The 18,602-nt window shown below is 35.5% G+C and overlaps 1 protein-coding gene across 14 annotated transcripts in view; it reads right to left on the minus strand.

Annotated features, from left to right (window-relative positions):
- PAM (peptidylglycine alpha-amidating monooxygenase) overlaps positions 1-18,602 on the minus strand; it is a 141,507-nt gene that overhangs the window by 84,406 nt on the left and 38,499 nt on the right. For 11 of the 14 annotated variants that reach the window (XM_040540658.1, XM_040540654.1, XM_040540664.1 and 8 more), the window contains one exon: positions 662-1,175. In XM_040540658.1, the coding sequence (XP_040396592.1) occupies positions 662-753 (92 nt within the window). In that variant the 5' untranslated portion in view covers positions 754-1,175. Of the gene's footprint in view, positions 1-661; positions 1,176-9,212; positions 9,389-18,602 lie in introns of all 14 variants that reach the window. The other 3 variants (XM_040540661.1, XM_040540665.1, XM_040540655.1) reach the window with 1 other exon arrangement.

Below are 18,602 nucleotides of genomic sequence, written 5' to 3' on the forward strand. Positions count from 1 at the left end.
TTTTAATTCTAACAGCATGACGTATATAGCAATCCCCATTACAAGCAGAAAAGCAAAACAGCAGGTTTTGACAATTCACATGAATATCAATACCTATATTGACTGCAATGTATAAACAAATTAAAAAAACAATACAGTAAAATACTTTCAGGATAGCAAAAAGGCTATTTCTCTTGTGCACCCTACATTCAAGTTTGCCTATGCAATTTTACATTCAGCCTCTTCCTTTAAAGTTTCCCAGGTTTCCCAAAGCAAATTCATTAACACTTTTTTGATAAAAACATCATTTTATACTGCTAGCTAGCTAGGGTAGGTGAAATGTATTTACTTACCATGTAAAGTCTCAAATATACCTGTAGCATTACGTAAAACATTATTAATTATAATTATAACATTATTAACAATATTATTGTTTTTATCAACCTGATGATAATCATCCTAAACTCCCATTTTAGAGCTACCTCTGGAGTTTCTATCATTAATATGACGAGAGTGCCATTTAAATTTTTGCAAATAAAACTCAGAACAGATGAGCAAAACCAAACAAATAACATACACATTTTTGCCTAGGACATGCTTTTTCATACTTTCATTATATAGTAAGTGACCGCAGCCCTAAGAAGTATGCATTCAACACACAGGGTCTTCCTGCATAACCCACCTCTTGAAAACGGAAAGTGGGCTTCTGAAACCCAAGCAGTTGTTCTGAAAAACAAGAGACAGTATGAGCAGGTTGTTAATGAGGCCAGCCATGTCCACCCTGCTGTTCCTGGCCCGATTAAGGGAGCAGAAAAAGGGCAGTGCAGCTCGATCAGCTGTGATCCTGACAATTAGACAGCAGCAGCAGCATCAATTCACTACTTCATTATTATGTGCTCTGCAGGCATCCTCCAGCTTCTTACAGACCATCTGTCTTGGAAGGTGATGAACTGTAAATCTGGAAAGTGGATGACGCTATGTTGTCTTTATTATTAGCTGTAAAAATCTGTTGAAGGGTCTTCCCTTGGAGATCGATGACACCGTTGCCTTCGTCCACTTAAGGAGCTGAAACGAAGTAGCACTCCTGATGCTTTCTCCCCAGGTTGTGCAGTTAAATCTGCATGTTCCTTATCAGTCCACGGTGCCAGAGACTCCCAGTGGCATCACAGAAACCAGCGTCAGTCATCTTTCAGAACCTGTAAAAATAGAAGCAGATAAAGGATGACTAATACATGACAGCATTAGTCCTCAGCAAATCCCCATTGAGGATTTTTGACACATCAGGAAGTACTTTCACAAGACAGCCCAACCCAGTGAAGAATGCTCCATGTCTGTTGATTCTTCCTTTTCCTCCCCCCTCCTCCATTCAGAATCCAGAACTGATACATTCAATATTGATGCACAGAACTCACTCTGGAACACATTTTACATAGTAGAAAAAATCCCCAAGAAAACATTAACAGGCAAAAGGCAAAATATGGAGCATTTCGTACATGTTCTATAAGCAGCTAAAAAAGCCAAACACTGATACCGCAAGAACCAAGGTCTGCAAATGTTATCAGCTATCACTAAATGTTTTTGCATTTATAGCAGGCTGGGATAATGTTTTATTTTTAATACAACCTGTACTATACCGTTATGTCATTAATGTATCTGCTTCTTGTGTACTGTAGTTATTATTTTCATCCATTTCAGATAATTGATACTAACAAATTCTTTTCAGAAATACTAAAACAAGAACTATTGAGATCAGAGTGCTTTATGTTACTTGAACACTATTTCTAAATTTTTCTCTTATGGTTATTTCAGCTTAAGCCATTACTCTCCTCATTACTTTAATTAACTTCAACTTTAACTGCCTTTATCTCCCTACTTTAGTTGATTACACACTCAATTTCAAAAATTTAAAAGAATTTTATAAGTATGTTAGAAAGTAATAGTGTGTGTTACTGAGAATATATACAAATGGTTGAGGGTATTTTTGAGCATTATAACTCCAGCAGAATAAAAATCGCAAGTCATAAATAAAACCGATCTTTAAAAATAAATATTAAACACAAAACCAACATAAATAAAAAGAAAACTACCTTCCAGGCCCTGAAAAACATGGTCAAAATACTGCTATAAGGATGAAGAAACAAAAAAGGGTTCTGAAATGCACTCCTGTTTCAAGAAAAATCACTTCCATCTCAGGGCATACTCACTGAAAAGGCTTCTAAAAGTGAGTATGGATAGACTAAAATCCATGCTGGCAACTTGCCTGAAGTTTAGCAGCTACACTGCTTTTCTTTTGCACTGAACAATATTTAAGAGATAACAATTTAAAAACTGTATTAAATTAACCATTATTAAACTTGAATCTATTCTTCACTGAAGAATGACACAAAAGATTCCATTACAACTAAAAATAGACTTCATCTTAGATTTCAGCTTGCCAAAAACATGCCAAACCTGTCTAAAATTCATGCAAGCAATGAAACGAGACTAATTCTTTTTGTTTATGTAAATTCTCATGTCTTCTTTTCTGTGATCTTCATCATGACTAGCAAACTATGGAAAACTGCAGAACATGTCAAGGATTGCACTAAGACGAAAACTGAACATTATTTAGAAAAAAGAGTGAGTTACGCTTCACAAAAAGTAGACAACTATTGAGATGAAGGACTTAATTACTTTAAATCTTGAAGGCCTGATTATACAATAGTAACTGAGCACCATCTTTGCAAGTCACTTGACTGAAGTTCTAGTATAGCTTCAGCACATACTCAAGAAAGGAAAACTGGTCATCATGGACAGAAAAAAACAAACACACACTTATGACCTTTTCATAGAACCACACACACAAAATTATTTCTTATCAAAACTGAAAATTACATTACACTTACACTCCTAACCATGAGGCTCAAATCCAAAACAGAACAAGAAATGGGGGCACTTTTCAGAATACTGATTGAACTTGATGCATTTTTTCTTGTAAGTTAAAAAATGAATATTGATGTATTACAAACCAATATTCTTTGATTGTTTTGTTCCTATGTGGCAGGTTTTTTTGTGTAGATTTTCATCAATATATTCAATATTGTTTTCTTCTGTATTAATTGTGAGCATAAAATGGTTAAAAAAAATAATGTTTCCCTAGATATATCTACCCAACTTTTCAGTTATTTAACTTATTGTTTGATTAAAAGATTTGTGAAGTTGAATGGCTGAATAAACCTGAAGGTTTAAAAGTCTACTTAACACATTTGCTAAAGACTAACGAAGTAGGTGGTGCTGGTGCCTTTTTTTAAATCATATTATTCAAGAAATTATGTCTTCTTTCTCAGAACTTACTGTAAGTTAATCTGACAAGCAAGAGCTGTGAAGAAAACAGGCAGAGGAATACATTGGATTTTAACACACAGTTACAATGTTCTAACTTAATTTTCTGGAATGTGAAAAGACACTTTCCAGTGACTAGAAATAAACATTTTTTCAGCTTTAATAAGTCTGAGATTGTTTATACCAAATCTGTTACAAACATCTACCTGGTATATGAATTAATAAAAGCAAGCTACTGTGAAACCTGATCATTTACTGTCCTCCCTCATCCCAAACATTAGTTTCTTTACAGCAGCTTTCAATGCTGTCCACAGAGTTAAACACGGTAATAGTGAAAATGACCAGAATACATCTTAATATTGCAGCGAACTGCCTGATGACTCATACATAGCTTTTAGAACACTGATCACTGACAAAAAAAAAAAGGGAATAAAAGGAATAATACTCTGGAATTATCTAACAAAGCAATGAAATCTCTAGTGAGATGAATACATGTATACTCAACATCTGTATATTCTTGTTAAAAAATGGGCCAACTTCTTCTACAAGCTTTGTTATCACCTACAGTTTCATCAGCTACATGGATATGACATGGACAAAAATTTAATGCATCTGGTACTTAATATTAGGCTCTCACACAACTTAATTTTGTATCTGGGGACAAGATGAAGAAAAAAAGGAAACTAACTTGAAGAGATGTCAATCTAATTTTAGATATGATGCAATAAGCAAGGATGCCAGACAACAAGGGAAAAACTGAGGATGAGAGATTCAATAATAAGATTACATGGTTACTTAGGTTCATTACGTGGACATCCTGATGCTACAGTTCTGCTTTCAATTTGGAGTAAGAGAACCCAAGGGAACAGAAAAAAAAGTGAAGTAAAAAAGATATAATTAATAACAAAGACTGGAGTAAAAGGAGAGAAAGGGAGATGAAAATTAGCTCGAGCAACATAAGCATGATATTCTAACCCTCACACCTCCCCCTCAGACACTATAGAGGACAGATATATTAAAAAAAGGGAACACAAAAAAAAATAAAGTATCCAACAGCAACTAACAGGAAGACATCTTACTGAACAAGCTGAAGAAAATCAGAAAAAAGTGGCCAAGAAGCTGGAATTCAAAATACAACTGAAAATAGCATGCAAAATAAAAGTAACAATTTTTCAATGTGATTTCATAAAAAACTAAACAGTGAAACTTTTAAAAGAGTACTAATTAAATGACCGATTTCCAAAAGGAACTACTGATGGAGAAAGCTTTGCATTAATCACAGTTTCACGAAGTATGCTATAATAATTTTTTGTTCTCAGTTTCATCATTAGAACATTTTACAAACAGTAGAAAGTGAACATGCCACAAGCAAAAGCCTCATCTTCAACCACCACTACCACCAAAGGAAAAAAAAAAGTGGTCAACACTAAAAAGTCTTGATCCAAAGGTTCACCAAGGGCATTATTTTCTCTTAGACGAATCTTGTTTCATGTTCCTCACGCACTGAAATCATGGAACTGAACATGGACAACATGATTTCTGTCTTCAGCTATAGCACAGAGTCAGTGTTTTATCTTTGACTAAGCATCAAGCTTAAACAACTCAGTTTTGCCATCTTTAGATCACAAATAAGTAAATTTTGCAACCTCTGTTGTCAAAAATGAGGTTAAAATTAATGTGTGCAAAATAATTTTTGAACACCTGTCTGAAAATGCATGTCATGAAAATGCATATTTGATGAGAAGCATCCATTTGCTGACATCCTCATAACAGAGGATTTTGTTTATTTATTAAATTTTGCAACTTCTAGCATGTGTTGTTTTAGAACTGGGATAACTGACAGTAGACGATTTTGATTCTCCAAAACTCAAGAGTGTGCCACTGAGACATTTATATATTGCCTACTTTTGTCAAGAGGACATCCTAGCTCTTCATGACATAATTACTTAACACCAAGAAGGTATCTGATAGTTGGATATACAGGCATGCTGCTGTACCTCAGGTACACAAACAAGAGCGCCAGTTCAACAAACACACTGCAACTATGCCACTTCATTGAAGCATTTTGTTTCTTTCTTTGTTATTTATTTATTTATTTGCTATTACACAACAGAATCAGTATGTTGTGGGATCAGCTTTGGTCACATTCATTACTGCACTGACTGTTGCCACTCACAACACTTCGGTCAAAGATGCGTACAAAAAGCGTTTGGCATGAGACCGTCAAACTATCCCTTCTCAACAGAACCTAAAACAACAAGGAAAGCAGTCAGATACCGGGGAGATGGGAGAGCTGTTGTCAGCAACATACATACATATGCAGATGACCCAAAAGTGCCTGAGTGTTGTGGAGCCATCCAGAGGGACCTGGACAGGCTGTGAAATGGACTGAGAAACCTCAGGATCAGCAAGGGGACATGCAAAGTCCTGCAAAGTTGCCTTATGCTCATTTTCAGGTGCAGAACAGGACCTAGGGGTCACCCTTGTGGACACCAAGTTGAGTATGTTAGTTAAATGTGGTAGATTCATCTGCCTCAGTGACCTTTGCAGTAAGATTTGAGAGAAATACATGGCAGGTGAAGGGGATGATGAGTTTTAACTATGAAAGTTCTACCATTCCCTTTGATAAGAAGATAAGGGCAGCAAGAATAGATGGTACCAAGGATTTTCTCTGTGGATTTTGGCAGAGAAAGATGAAAAGTTTCTCTGCCAAAGTGAGGTCTCTTGGTTACTTTTACAACTCCAACGTTGTAAACAGGGGAATGAATGGGTAAGATGGTGGCCAGAAGCACAGCAAAGTCTTCCCCAGATAAGCTGGTTTTACAGTTTATAATTCTTTGGAAAACAATGAATTCATGATTACAGAAAACACATAGCTTTTAATATTATGTAGGTCAGCTAAATGTAGCCCTGTATTTAGAGATTTTTTTTTAAAAAATACATACAAAACCAAAAAAATATTCTTGACTTCTATGTCATATTTTACTAAACTTTTAGGATAAGTAACACACCAGGTTAAAAAACTTTTTTATGTTTTGAGATGTTGTTTTTGTGCAGAAATTTTACTTTCATTGAAACAACTCACCTTTAAATAGTTTTACAGGAAAATATTTAGAGCATGATTGTAAATCATCCAAAAAACCTAAGGAGCTTCCTATAGTAGAAGCTGCTGCTGCAAACTAGACTTCATTGGACTGTTCCTCCAAAGAAATGAAGATGAACTTCCACCATTGTACCTTGTAGGCTGCCTTATGTTTGCTTCCTCCTCTTGCTCTGGAGTGGTTCATCAAGCTGATGCCCTCCTCATCCCACCCCAGCAGAGCGCTACTCTTCCATCCGACCAACCAGCCAGTGTGCCAGTCTGCACTGCTGTACGTCTGTCAGTAAAGAAATAGTGCGAGCACGCAGCTGGAAAGTATCCCATTTCAGCAGCAGTCCAAACTGGATTAGGTGTAATATAATTCTCATTTTAAAAATCGTTTATCTTCACGAGTAGTCTCATATAGTTGGCCTCTTGGTTTAATTTAGATTTTGCAAATTTTTACCTTCTGCTGCCAAAACCTTTTGCAGATATGGATACCAAAGGAAGAACAAACAAACAAACAAACAAAATCCCTACTATTGTTTTTATGAAAAACCTTTTCTACAGTTTGATCAGCTGAGCATAAGTATGGTGCATATTTTTAAAATAAATGTTCATGATGACAAGAAATCTACTGTTCATTCCACGGGAAGAAATACAGCATTTATACTTTGGATGAAGAACTGTAACTTGAATTTTCTTCTGTATATTGTAGCAATTTAATTGGATGCTTTCTAAATGGATTTACTCTGCATGCTTTCAGAATATATTAAATGTGGAAAATAAGTGGTTTTTTTTCCCTCTTTTTGACTATAAGTATTAAATGAAAATTCACACAAAAGTGGAAAAGAAAAAAAAAGAGAGAGACTGCCTGAATACCTACATTCATTTTGAAGGATTTTACTGATCTGTTAGCATTTTTGTTGGTGTCCTATTGAGAAATGAGTTCCACTTACAATATAAAAACAACCTATCTTTACCAAGAAAAATCCTTGCAATTTACTGACATTTCAGTAGGTATAGAGAGTTTTACCTACTGGACAGCTTTCTTTTGAGATTAATTGAAGCTTTCTACAGCAAAGGGATAGAGGATAAAAAACTGTCATTTACACTCTGCCTTTCACTTTTGGAGATCAACAGGTTGACAATACAATTTGTAGGTTCTTAACTGCTATAAAGAGCAAGAATCCCAAAAATATCATAAACCCCATCAGCCAAGCCATAAGTAAACCCTTCTTAGGGAACAATAAAGAAACGTTCAAATCATACTTAGTAGGCTACACGTGCAGCAAAAGAGGTCACAGAAATTAAAAATAAAAGGAGGTATAAAAAACAATAGGGCTGTAAGATGTGCTTATGCAAAGAAAGAACACAGACATTATTTCCAGGAGGGTTAGGTTTATTATTCTCTGCTAATTTGTAAAATATGATGACATTAGAAACAGACTCATAATTCTTCCGCAAGCATCAAGAGATGCTTGCAGAAGCATCCATGAGGAAAAACAAACCAAGAGAAGCAAAAATTTAATTTACTGTCTAACATTTCTTCCTTCATTATTTTAAGACTCATGCAGCACGTTTAGATCAATAGTTAAATGACGTTGGCAAGCACAGATGTTTAAACTACATTCCTGTTTCATCCTTGACATGGATGGACAGCATCTACGTGCATAACTAAGACAGAACAGAAGCTTCCTGGAAAAGGAGTCGCAGTGACAAAGTCAAAAACATACATACTGAAAGTGTCAGAAAAAATTATGTTGAATTTCTTAATTATAAAAAATGATTTATCAGAAGTGTTTTTTACACAGTAGAAGATAAGAAAATAGGGAATTTTGTAACGAGAGAAATCCCACTAAGGTGTTCAACGACAGCCAGTAACAGACAAGAGGAGAATGCTAAAAGATTGTGAAAGCTGAGCAAGCTAAACAGTGAAATTACAATTCTGTACCAAACACAATTGTTTTGTGATGCGAACTGTCAGAATGGCTGCCACCAAAGGCTCTGGGTCTACCCACAGCTGCTGTCATGAGCTCCTCGAGGACAACTGAAAGGGGCAGACTTTAAAGTCCAGACAGCTCTGATTAAAAAAATATTTAACTGCTGTTTCACAGAGATCTTACAGAGCAGCCCTTGCTTAGGATTTGCTTAGCTGCCAACAAGTAGATCCGCCTCACTAACCATATTTTCCCCTTTCCCAAAGTTTCTGAGCCTTATGCATTGTTACCATGTCCTTTTCTCCAAAAAAGATTTCACCTATGCTAGAAACTTGCTAAAGAAAAACCAAGAAAAGATACTTATACTATATAAGTATAAGTACTTATAACTATATATAATATAGTTATATTATAACTATATATAACTAGTATAACTATATACTTATAACTATATATATATATAATATAATATATTATATATATTATATATATTATATTATATTATATTATATATATTATATTTATATATATATATATATATATATATATAATAACTATATATAAGTATATAAAGATACTAATTCTCTTGGAATTTATTCATTTTCTCCATCACCACACCATAAACTATTAGGTATAAACTTGTTTAAGAACAAAAGATTGTACTTTTGCTACAGAGATATGTACCACCACAAAAAATCATTTCCTGCTCACATTAACATATAAATATCCTGGCATTACTAACGTGTGAGAAGATTTCAAGCAGGAGTTCATTTTTATAACCCCATTTTTCATTCTTCCACATCCACAGACAGAAAACACCATAGTAAAACATCAGTAAAGTTGCACATCTTTTTAGAAATTCTTATAATGAAAGGCTTTTATTTTTTTCTTACCTTATAGAACTAATTAGCAACTATCCAGTTTGTAAGTCAATAGTCCTTAATAAATTGATACTAAAGTCTTTTATAATTCTGAAATATCTGCTGGTGAAACTGCTTGAAACACTCTAATAAATGGTGAGATGCAAGAAGTCCTTTCCTTCCTGTGGGAGTCATGCCTTCTCAGAAGCCTGAAGACCAAAGAGACTACATTTAAAATGGCCATTCTGCATTTCAATGGCATTTGAAATGCATTTTATTTCACAATAAACCACCTTGTAATCCTTCTGCTTTGACCAACCATCAAAATAAGAAAAGTTCTCTTGTCAAGGAAGATCAATGCTTTTCACTGAAAGATGACACCTTTGCTAAATACTAATTTCATATTCTGAAAAAATTAACAAGTTGGATAGTACTAATTATTTGCTTAAAAGGAAAAACACTTGAGAAGCTTCCTACTTCATTTTAATATCTAGATCACTATCAGCAGCAAACGCAATAGCGATAAAGGTTCACTGAAGTGTCCTTTGTTTTCCCTTTGCTGTAGAAAAAAAAAAAAGAGAAATTTACTAAAGGCAGGATGTTTTACAGAATTTCGATTAGCCTCCAAGGATAAAGCAAATGAGAGATCATGAGGAATGTTTAAGTTGAATTACGCTTTACAGATGAATGAATTAAATTAATTGCATGTTCCTTCACTAAAAACGACTTCAAAACATGCTCACTGAGTTCCTCATATATATATATATATATGCACTCATATAGGAACAAAAGCAACATTTTTTTTCAGTCACAATGTGCAGGATTTTGTCAGCATAGCTATTTGGTGTGTTTCAAAGGGCCTCGTTCCAACCACTGCCGTGTGAGTTTGCCGCACAAGAAGACAGCAGGCCCCGGAAGCATCTCCTAGCAGAATATTTCATTTGAGAGACACCAAGGGAAGAGGGCTGATGGTATTCCACCCCCACCCCAAACAAACAAACAAAAAACCAATGCAACCAAACAAAACAATGTTTTTTTTTCTTGTGCTGTATCAGGACACTCTTAACTGTGTCCTACTACAGATTAGAACCTGGAAAGTGCGCCCACAGATCCAACCTAAGTGACACAGTCAAACTGCAGTTTACAGCATTTTTTCTTCATTAAAATCACAAGCTACTTTAGATTTGCAATAGACTCTCACAAACTTTTTTGAATTATTTTCATTAATTAATGTTCCAAAAAGCTCAGACAGTAACACCTCTTAATTAAAGAAATGATAATGAAAAGAGTGGAAGTCATTGTATCTAATTCAATTTATCATTAGTTAACTGAGCAAGATAAGATGCAAACAAAAAACAGGCAAATGAATTTTCTTACAGTTACTTTTTTATGGCACAAACTTTTTCCCAATGTGTATATATATGTATATATTTACAACTAGCATCAATGGAAGTGAAAATAATAATTCTGCAGTCATCAAAAATGGTTGGAAATCTGGTAATGGGAAGTAACTTCAGTTTTTCAGTATCAAAAAAATGTAACAAAACTAATTAACAAGGTTGTTTTATTGAACACAATAAAATAGACCAGTATTTCAGCTGAACACAATATTAAGTGGAATTTTTAAAGAGCAAAAAGAAAAGTAAGAAGATGAATTGCCTGTGATTACACAAGCAACAGGCTTTTCTATGAACTGTCTACATAGATGGGAGTTGTATAGGATATAAATGGATAATCAAGTAGCCCAAGTTTCTTTGGTAGAAGTCACCACTACATATGGGAAAGCAAGAGAAGTTCACATGAGAAGACAGAAGAAAAACAGAGCAGAAGGAGAAAGGAAGAGTAAAGAAAAAAAGCAGAAACCAAAACAGATGTGAGAAACAAATACTGAGAACATACTAGGCTCTGTTACGCTGGAAGAGTCAGTATCTATTCTTTTTAAGCAAAGAGCAAGTCAGATGAAATAATTATCTCCTGTTAAAGCCTGATCAAATTTAACAGAACGAATTAATGTTCAGAAAAGGTCAAGCCTTCCACAGAAAAATAAGTTTGTGTAATAGGTATCTGTTGTTAAGAATGATGTCTGAAACCATGCACTCGAGGTTGCAATAATAGTGCTTTAAAAAGGCATCCATAATACAACAAACCTGACACAATAAAGGGGAAAATGCATTTACTATAGAACCAAGCCTCATGAAAATTATTCAATCCCAGAAAACAGTAGCTATCAGTTACATGGAAAACATACAGGTTGATCCAAAGAGTTGATGCTTAGAATTAGTAAAATGCAAAGAACTGTAACAATCTTAGCATAGATACGCAGAGATTACATTAAAAATTTTCCTGCCTTAACTGTGGCCGGGTTCAGTATGAACAGTACCAAGTAGGAAAGAGAAGGCATTAGGAATACTGTATACTAATTTAAAAAAATAAAATCAGTGAACAGTAAAGTAGTTAGAATCAGGTGAGAGGAAAGAAAAATGCATATCAAAATAAAGCTCCCCTTTACTTCTGTGCAAATGTTGGGTAATACTCCAACTGTCACCCAACTCAATAACTTAATGGGTAACATTAGCAAAAGCTACTCTCAATAACATGTATTTTGTCTTTGTATGAAATGTTGTAAGAAGCAAAAGGAAATTAGCTGCAATTTGCCTTGAGAGAGAGTATAAATGGTGGTGAAGTTTATGACTGATACTTTTTTTCTGTATTTGGTGTCTCAGTCAAGCAAAATAAGGCAAAACAGATATAAGCTTTGGGGAAAGGGGGGGGGGGGGTGCAGGAAACAAATCATCAGTTTTAGTGTCTAAAATTTCCCTGCACATATGTGCCTTACCCAACTACTGGTTTAAGGGGTGAGATTGCAGGATGTGTATGTAAAGAACTTCCAGTTCACTCAAGCTTTTTCATTTCCAGAGTAGAGCGAGTCCAGTGCTCCTGGTTGGGAAATGCTATTCAGCTGTACACCAGCAGGACTAGGAAAGGCAATACAGGAAAAATAATATTGTGTTTTGTTTTCTTCAAACAACATTTTAATTTAAGACTCAATAACTAAATAAATGGAATCACTGCCAAATAAATAAATAAAAAGAAAATACTTGTAGGAGCACAGGATATGAAATTAAATCCATGCAGGATTGGGAAAAATAGCTTACTCTTTCTGGGATTTTAAAAAACTTGTTTTAAAATCTATTAACATAGAAGATGTTTTCAAAATTTAGGAATTTTCCCTAATTCAGCTAAATGGCAGTTCAAATTATTCTTAGGCTCCTTTTTTGTTTACGGCAGAGGCAGAAAACCCATTTCAGTCCAAGGCATTCCAGTAACTCTATTGTCTGTCTTAGCTTCTGCAGCAGTCAATTTGTCTTAGGAGGATGGGCATTTTTAATTCACGTTTCTTTTTCTTCCTTTATTTGTTCAGACAAAAGCATATATAGGCATCAGGGAAGACTCATGAACCTTTCCTCTCCACTTAATAAACTATTCAAATAATTACTTATTACATACCTGAGATCAACAGTACATGCAGTTTTAAAAGCTTACTGAAGTACTGATTACTCTGAACCGTGAGTAGCATTAGCTTACATTTATTTTCAAAATCATGGCTGACGTTTAAAACAATCCTATAATTAGACTTTATGCTAACAGCCATGGGTCATACCAATTTTTTCTCTTCCAGAGTCTGCTCACTAATTTCATAGACAACAAGTTACCTTAAGGATAACCAGAACTAATTCATTATTGCTAGTGTACTTACAGCATGCAATTAAGAAGCAAACCTATCCCTGATCAAATGAGCAGAAATCAGATACCTTTGAACACACAAGGAGGAGTAAGAGTCTACTACTGAAGTAAAGTCTTTCACGTATCAAGAGTAGATCCTTGTGAGTGCCAAAGTTAAAGATATGCTCTCTCTTCTAAAGATCTGGCCTCTGCTGTCTGATGGAGCAAGCAAACGCTCTAAACCTAAAAAAAATATATTAGCTTCCTTATTAGAAAGAGAACATTTTAATAACAAATCTGTGAACATGCACACATTCTTTCAGTTAAATTCTGAACCATGCAAAAAATTCATGACTATCTAATGTCACAATATAACGTATCATAATATTTCTAATGAATGAGTGTTAACAAACGAGCTCTTGCTGTAAAAGGCAGACAACTGCACACTGCTTGAAGTACAGAACTGCTGTACAGGGGAGAACAAATCCAGAAAGCACATACAAAGCTGTACTGTGCCAATTCTGCTCAACAACGTTCAAGATCAACTTAATTTCTCATATAATTGAAATTCAGGTTTAGTAGGTATACACACAGATGTATAGTGCCAATATCAAAATCCTCAAGCTCTGTGTTTTCTGATTCCGGCAGGATGTCTGTGATTTAAGAATGATCCACTCTAATAAAAAAAGAAAACCAAGGACAGAAGACTTACCTTGCCCTTACTAATTTCAACAAATTAATTGAGAAGCACTTCTGCTTGTACAGAATATAAGAATTCAAGTAGAGCTGTAAGGAAATCTCTTCAGCTTTAAAGAAAGGACTCAGTTCTTTGGCTCAGTAAAGGTCTCATTGTTTATGGCCGCTCTTACAGACCTTATATTGGTATTGCAAGGAATTTCCCCTCACCTCTCACTCAATACGACACTGGCAAAAGCTGCAGTTTGGTAGGTAAATGCAAAGTTTAACCTATTTTTGTATAAAAAGATTACCTGATAATCACTGTATGTATGTATTTTACGCTGTTTGCCTTTTTCTTCAGAACTCAATCTCTCTCCTGTCCTATTCCATCTGTCAGGTGATTATTTTGTTTCTTGGAGAGCAGAAATTAGAACAGCTGGTTTTATCAGTGACTTACCATGTCAAAACACCGTCTTTTATTAAGCACCATGTAATTGATTTATGCCAGCACTCCATTCTGATGCTTGTTAAGTAACAGCTGCTGTGAAAGGAGGAAGTGAACCAGAAAGGACTCAGGACCCCAGAAGTTATCAGGAGAAGATCAGTTACTGGTAGCACAGCTTGATAAACAATGGCAACAGACTAAACAAATCTGAAAGCAAGACTTTAAACACCTTTCAGTAATTTTAACAACATATGACTTCCCCTATTCTCATTCTACTTGGAGATTTCTTTTTATGAAACAGAACTAAGAATAAACTAAACAATACTATCACTTATGGCCTATAAAAAAAAAATTACAGTACTTTCTTATTTGTCCAGCTTACCTTTCCCCTGATTAGTCCACACTTCCACTTGAGTATAGCTTAGTGTCCTTTGCCAGTAAACAAATACAGAATAAAAGTAGCCAGGCAGAAACTTAAACTTTTATCCCCTTTTTACCGATCTGATTTACCTTTTTTTATTTTTATTTAAATAATCTGATTTTTCTTTCAGAGTGTGAAAGCTAGGTGGCTGGAGATAGAAGAAATAAATACAAGTCACTCATATTCTGGATAAAAATAGCAGTAGAAAAGCTAGAACAACAACAAAAAAAAGAGAAAATGTTGAGTATTCTGTTCAAAAATCCCGATTTTATCTTGCAGTGTTTTGTTGTTGTTGTTTTTGTTTGTCTGTTTTACATGTATACTACTCAGTAAAATACGAAAATGTCATTTTGTTTTCCTGCCTAAAGTCCTCCTGGGGCATGAATATGCATTTATGCAGGAAAAGAAAAAATAAAAAAAATCAGTATAGGTTTTTCTACAATATTCAATTAAAAAAATATTTATAAAGTACTACATATTGAGCTAGTATACAGCCAAAAACATCTACCTCTCAAATGCTAAGCAGAACATTATACCAATTTTTAGCATAAACATTGTTTCTACTTTCAGACATACTTTTTACTCAGAAGTAAATTATTGAAGCTGAATCTCCAAAATTGAAACCCAAAAGACTTCAAAAGTGCAGTACTTGAAAGTATTCCGATTGAAATTTTTGTACTTTGCTTACAAGTCTCTTTTTAAGATTGAAGTTTTTTAGGTCAGCATTAAAAATTGTTTACACAAATATTTCATTGTCCTGTTTTAAGTCTTCCTTAACCATCGATTAAAAAAAAAGAGACCTTGTTACATATTTTTGTATGATGAAGTATGACAATTTATACCAAATAAAAAAAAAAAACAACGCTCAGCTCGCAACAGGAAAAGCAGATCACCTACCAGCAGACTTGAGCACACTACCAGAAAGGTAGTCTGTACCTAGATCAGTTGTTGGGAACATTTTCAACACCATTACTATCTCAAGTGAAGAAGCATTTTTGTCCAATGGGTTACTTTAACTGACAGTTTAATATAACACAGGTTATTTCACAGACTAATAAAATAAATAGGTGTAAAGTAAAAATTAGCTAGCAAACCTAGTAAAGTGTTTTAAAAAATCTGACCACAACAAGCAGCCCATAGAAACTGGACAGCGTAAACAGTGGTCACGGACAGAGTAGAAAGGTTTTAGCATTACATATTCATTCCATTTCTGAAACTCATAACATCCATATGGAGGTATACAGCTTGGCAGAGAACACACATTACTCCAAACTCAGCTTGGAGTACACAGCTTTCCTGCACTTACCATTTGAAACTAAACTTATAATTCCCAAATTTACCATAAATCTGTCGGTTCTACCTGAACAACCTTGCGGCACTTCAAGCTTGAAATCAAGGTACTGAAGAATCTATTGTAATAATGCAGCGATTAACTTCCAAGCCAATGATGGAAGCTAGGTGACAAAATAACAAAGACAGACAGTAATTCTGGAATTTCATAATTGACATGGCCTTTTTAAGATAAAATCTTCAGACATCTTAAGTGTTAGAAACAGGAGCAGAACTCATACAGCTAAACCTTCATACCAGTAGGACATCATCTTCCCGTGGTTCAAATCAAATCCTACACTTTTTTACAAAATACAAACGTACAAGAGACCCTAGCAGGCACCTGGTCTTTGAGCCTCACAGACTGATATAATGACATTAGAAACTGAAACATGGGAAACGTCACGTCTGTGAGAAAGAAACTCCGTGGGCTGAACTGCACTTTGTACCCAGAGACCAGGACATTGTAAACTGATTGTGAACTAAAAACAAGGAGTATTGATTCTAGATACAAACATCCTTCTGAATATTAGGCTTCAAAACTCAATGTCAATTTTCTCTACTCAAAGCTGGATTACTGTAGCAACTACTCATGCCAGTCCACTGAGCAGTTGCAATTTCCTTTGGTAAAATATTTTTACAACCCTCCTTGTATGGCTGTTTAATGGATTATTTAAAGTCCCATTGTTTGTGAGGAATGAAGAATTATCACGCAGTGTCGTTTCTCTGCAGCGAATGAATGTCATTTCTAACTAAAGCTTTCAAGAGGTAAATCTGTGTTCTGTACCAGCAAAGACCTCACATCTTCCACTTACGTGAAAATTAATCACAGCACTTTATCACATCTTTATAAATCACATTAATGGTGTTTTTTCATACAATACTTGAAAGCAGAGGTGACTCAAATGCCAAGCAACTGGCTGGCATCTCATCAAAAAATTACACAGTAGACTTCTTTGTGCACTTGTGTAATAGATAGATGTTTAAGAAATGCTTATGTATGATTCTTATGAGATTACCGTATAAAATATAGCCACAGTATTTATTATTAAGATAATACAGACAAGGTGAGAATAGCTGGTCAAAACATTGAAGAGAATGAGGGAAAAATGGCCATTACCTTGAAAAGGTCCTTGTAACTCCCTCCTCCATTACACCTTCTCCTTCTCACACTCTGAGTTATGCCATGCCTGTCCCTGAGCCACCAGCATCTCCCTGCAGGAGTCATGTGCAGGTGCTCAAATGAACAAAAAAATCTATGACACATTTTAGAGTTAACTTTTTATATATTGTATCAATTAAGCCTTAACTATATATCCAGATTTATAACAGAGAGATGCACAGAGGGGGAAGATGCATAGAGGTACCAGGGGGCAGGAAGGGTTAGGTAGGTAAGTAATAAGGAAACTCGTTACATCCTTTATCCAGTTGTTACCTGATGAAACCTGCTGGGAATTTTTCAGTTTTCCCACACGTTGCAACTGAGTGTTCTCACCTTGCTAATGAATAACCTACACTGTTATTTTGTACAGTGCTCTCCTTAAACCTTTGCTGCATTCTGCAACCACTGCATGTCACTACTAAAAAGACTAAGGAAGATTTTAGTAACGTTTATGTAGATGGAGCCTGCTGTTGTTATGAAGGTAAGAGCCAAGTTAAGAATATGAAGCTGACACTACCTGTTTAAAAACATTAAATAAAAGCAAATTAAAACAACAACAAGAAAAAAAAGCACAAAACAACAGACATGTTTTGGTATCTAAACTTGCAAACAGAAAAGCTGAACAGCAAGGTCTTTTAAGTTCTATCTGTATGGTGTTTAAGAAAATAGGAAGTAAACAAACATCTATTGGGACACTGCTTAGCATGGACTAACATAATGGATGCTGCGTGTATTGGGAGGGGGCCACCCTACACAGAGATGCATCAGTTCCAAAGCCTCCTTCCTCTCCAGAGCAACAGAAATGATGACTTTAACACACAAAAACACTGAATGTTACTCTTTTGTTGAAGACAGCTAATGAATCAAACAGAAGGTCCTCCTGGAAAAATAACTGCCTTTAAGTTTGCACACCTGATTTATTCCTTGCAGAACTCTACAGAAAACAGTATATGAAATTAATACTCGCTCTTGGAGAAACATAACCATCCTTACTTTCCATTTCCAAAGTTACACGCCCTCAGTAGACTGAAAGCATATCTGGAAGTACAGCTCCCCGTGAAGGTTTCTATGCAGTTTGCTACTTTCTCAACACAAGCTATCTGAAACAAACATTGGAGATGGCCACCTCTTTGGAGCTGTGCCGCAACCTCTGTGCAAGCACCACAAGACAAACTGTGGCAGACTGCCAAAAGCCTGAGCCCCACGGTTGAAGTAGATTTACACAGGATTTCAATCACAGATAAAAGCTTTATTTATTAGTGCTGTAACTGCAGAAAATATATCAGAGTCACCCAATGCGTCACATAGCTATAGCTTCCTAACAGGCAGCCTTTGGAGGTGTAACAAACCCTATGGGCCATGCGGAAATAAGCACCTTTGAAATACCAGGCAGCCAGGTCAGTACTCCACCTGCACCCAGATGCCTCTCAGAGGACCTAGACAGCATCATTCGTGCTCCATGCTCCCCTTGAAGGGGCTAAGTCTGGGTGCAGCTGTGCACAGAGCTGGGCTGGAGGTAAGACAACAGAGGCAGAACAACCGTGGTGGTGCCATGAGGAAGCCCAGTGCCACTCGGATGCACTGCTCACATACCGCTAACATAACTACCGGAGGACTCAAGAGAATCATTCAGACCCTGAGTTAAGCTGCAAAGAAAAACATGTT

This window comes from Cygnus olor, chromosome Z, assembly GCF_009769625.2.
Source record: "Cygnus olor isolate bCygOlo1 chromosome Z, bCygOlo1.pri.v2, whole genome shotgun sequence".
Taxonomy (NCBI): Eukaryota; Metazoa; Chordata; class Aves; order Anseriformes; family Anatidae; genus Cygnus; species Cygnus olor.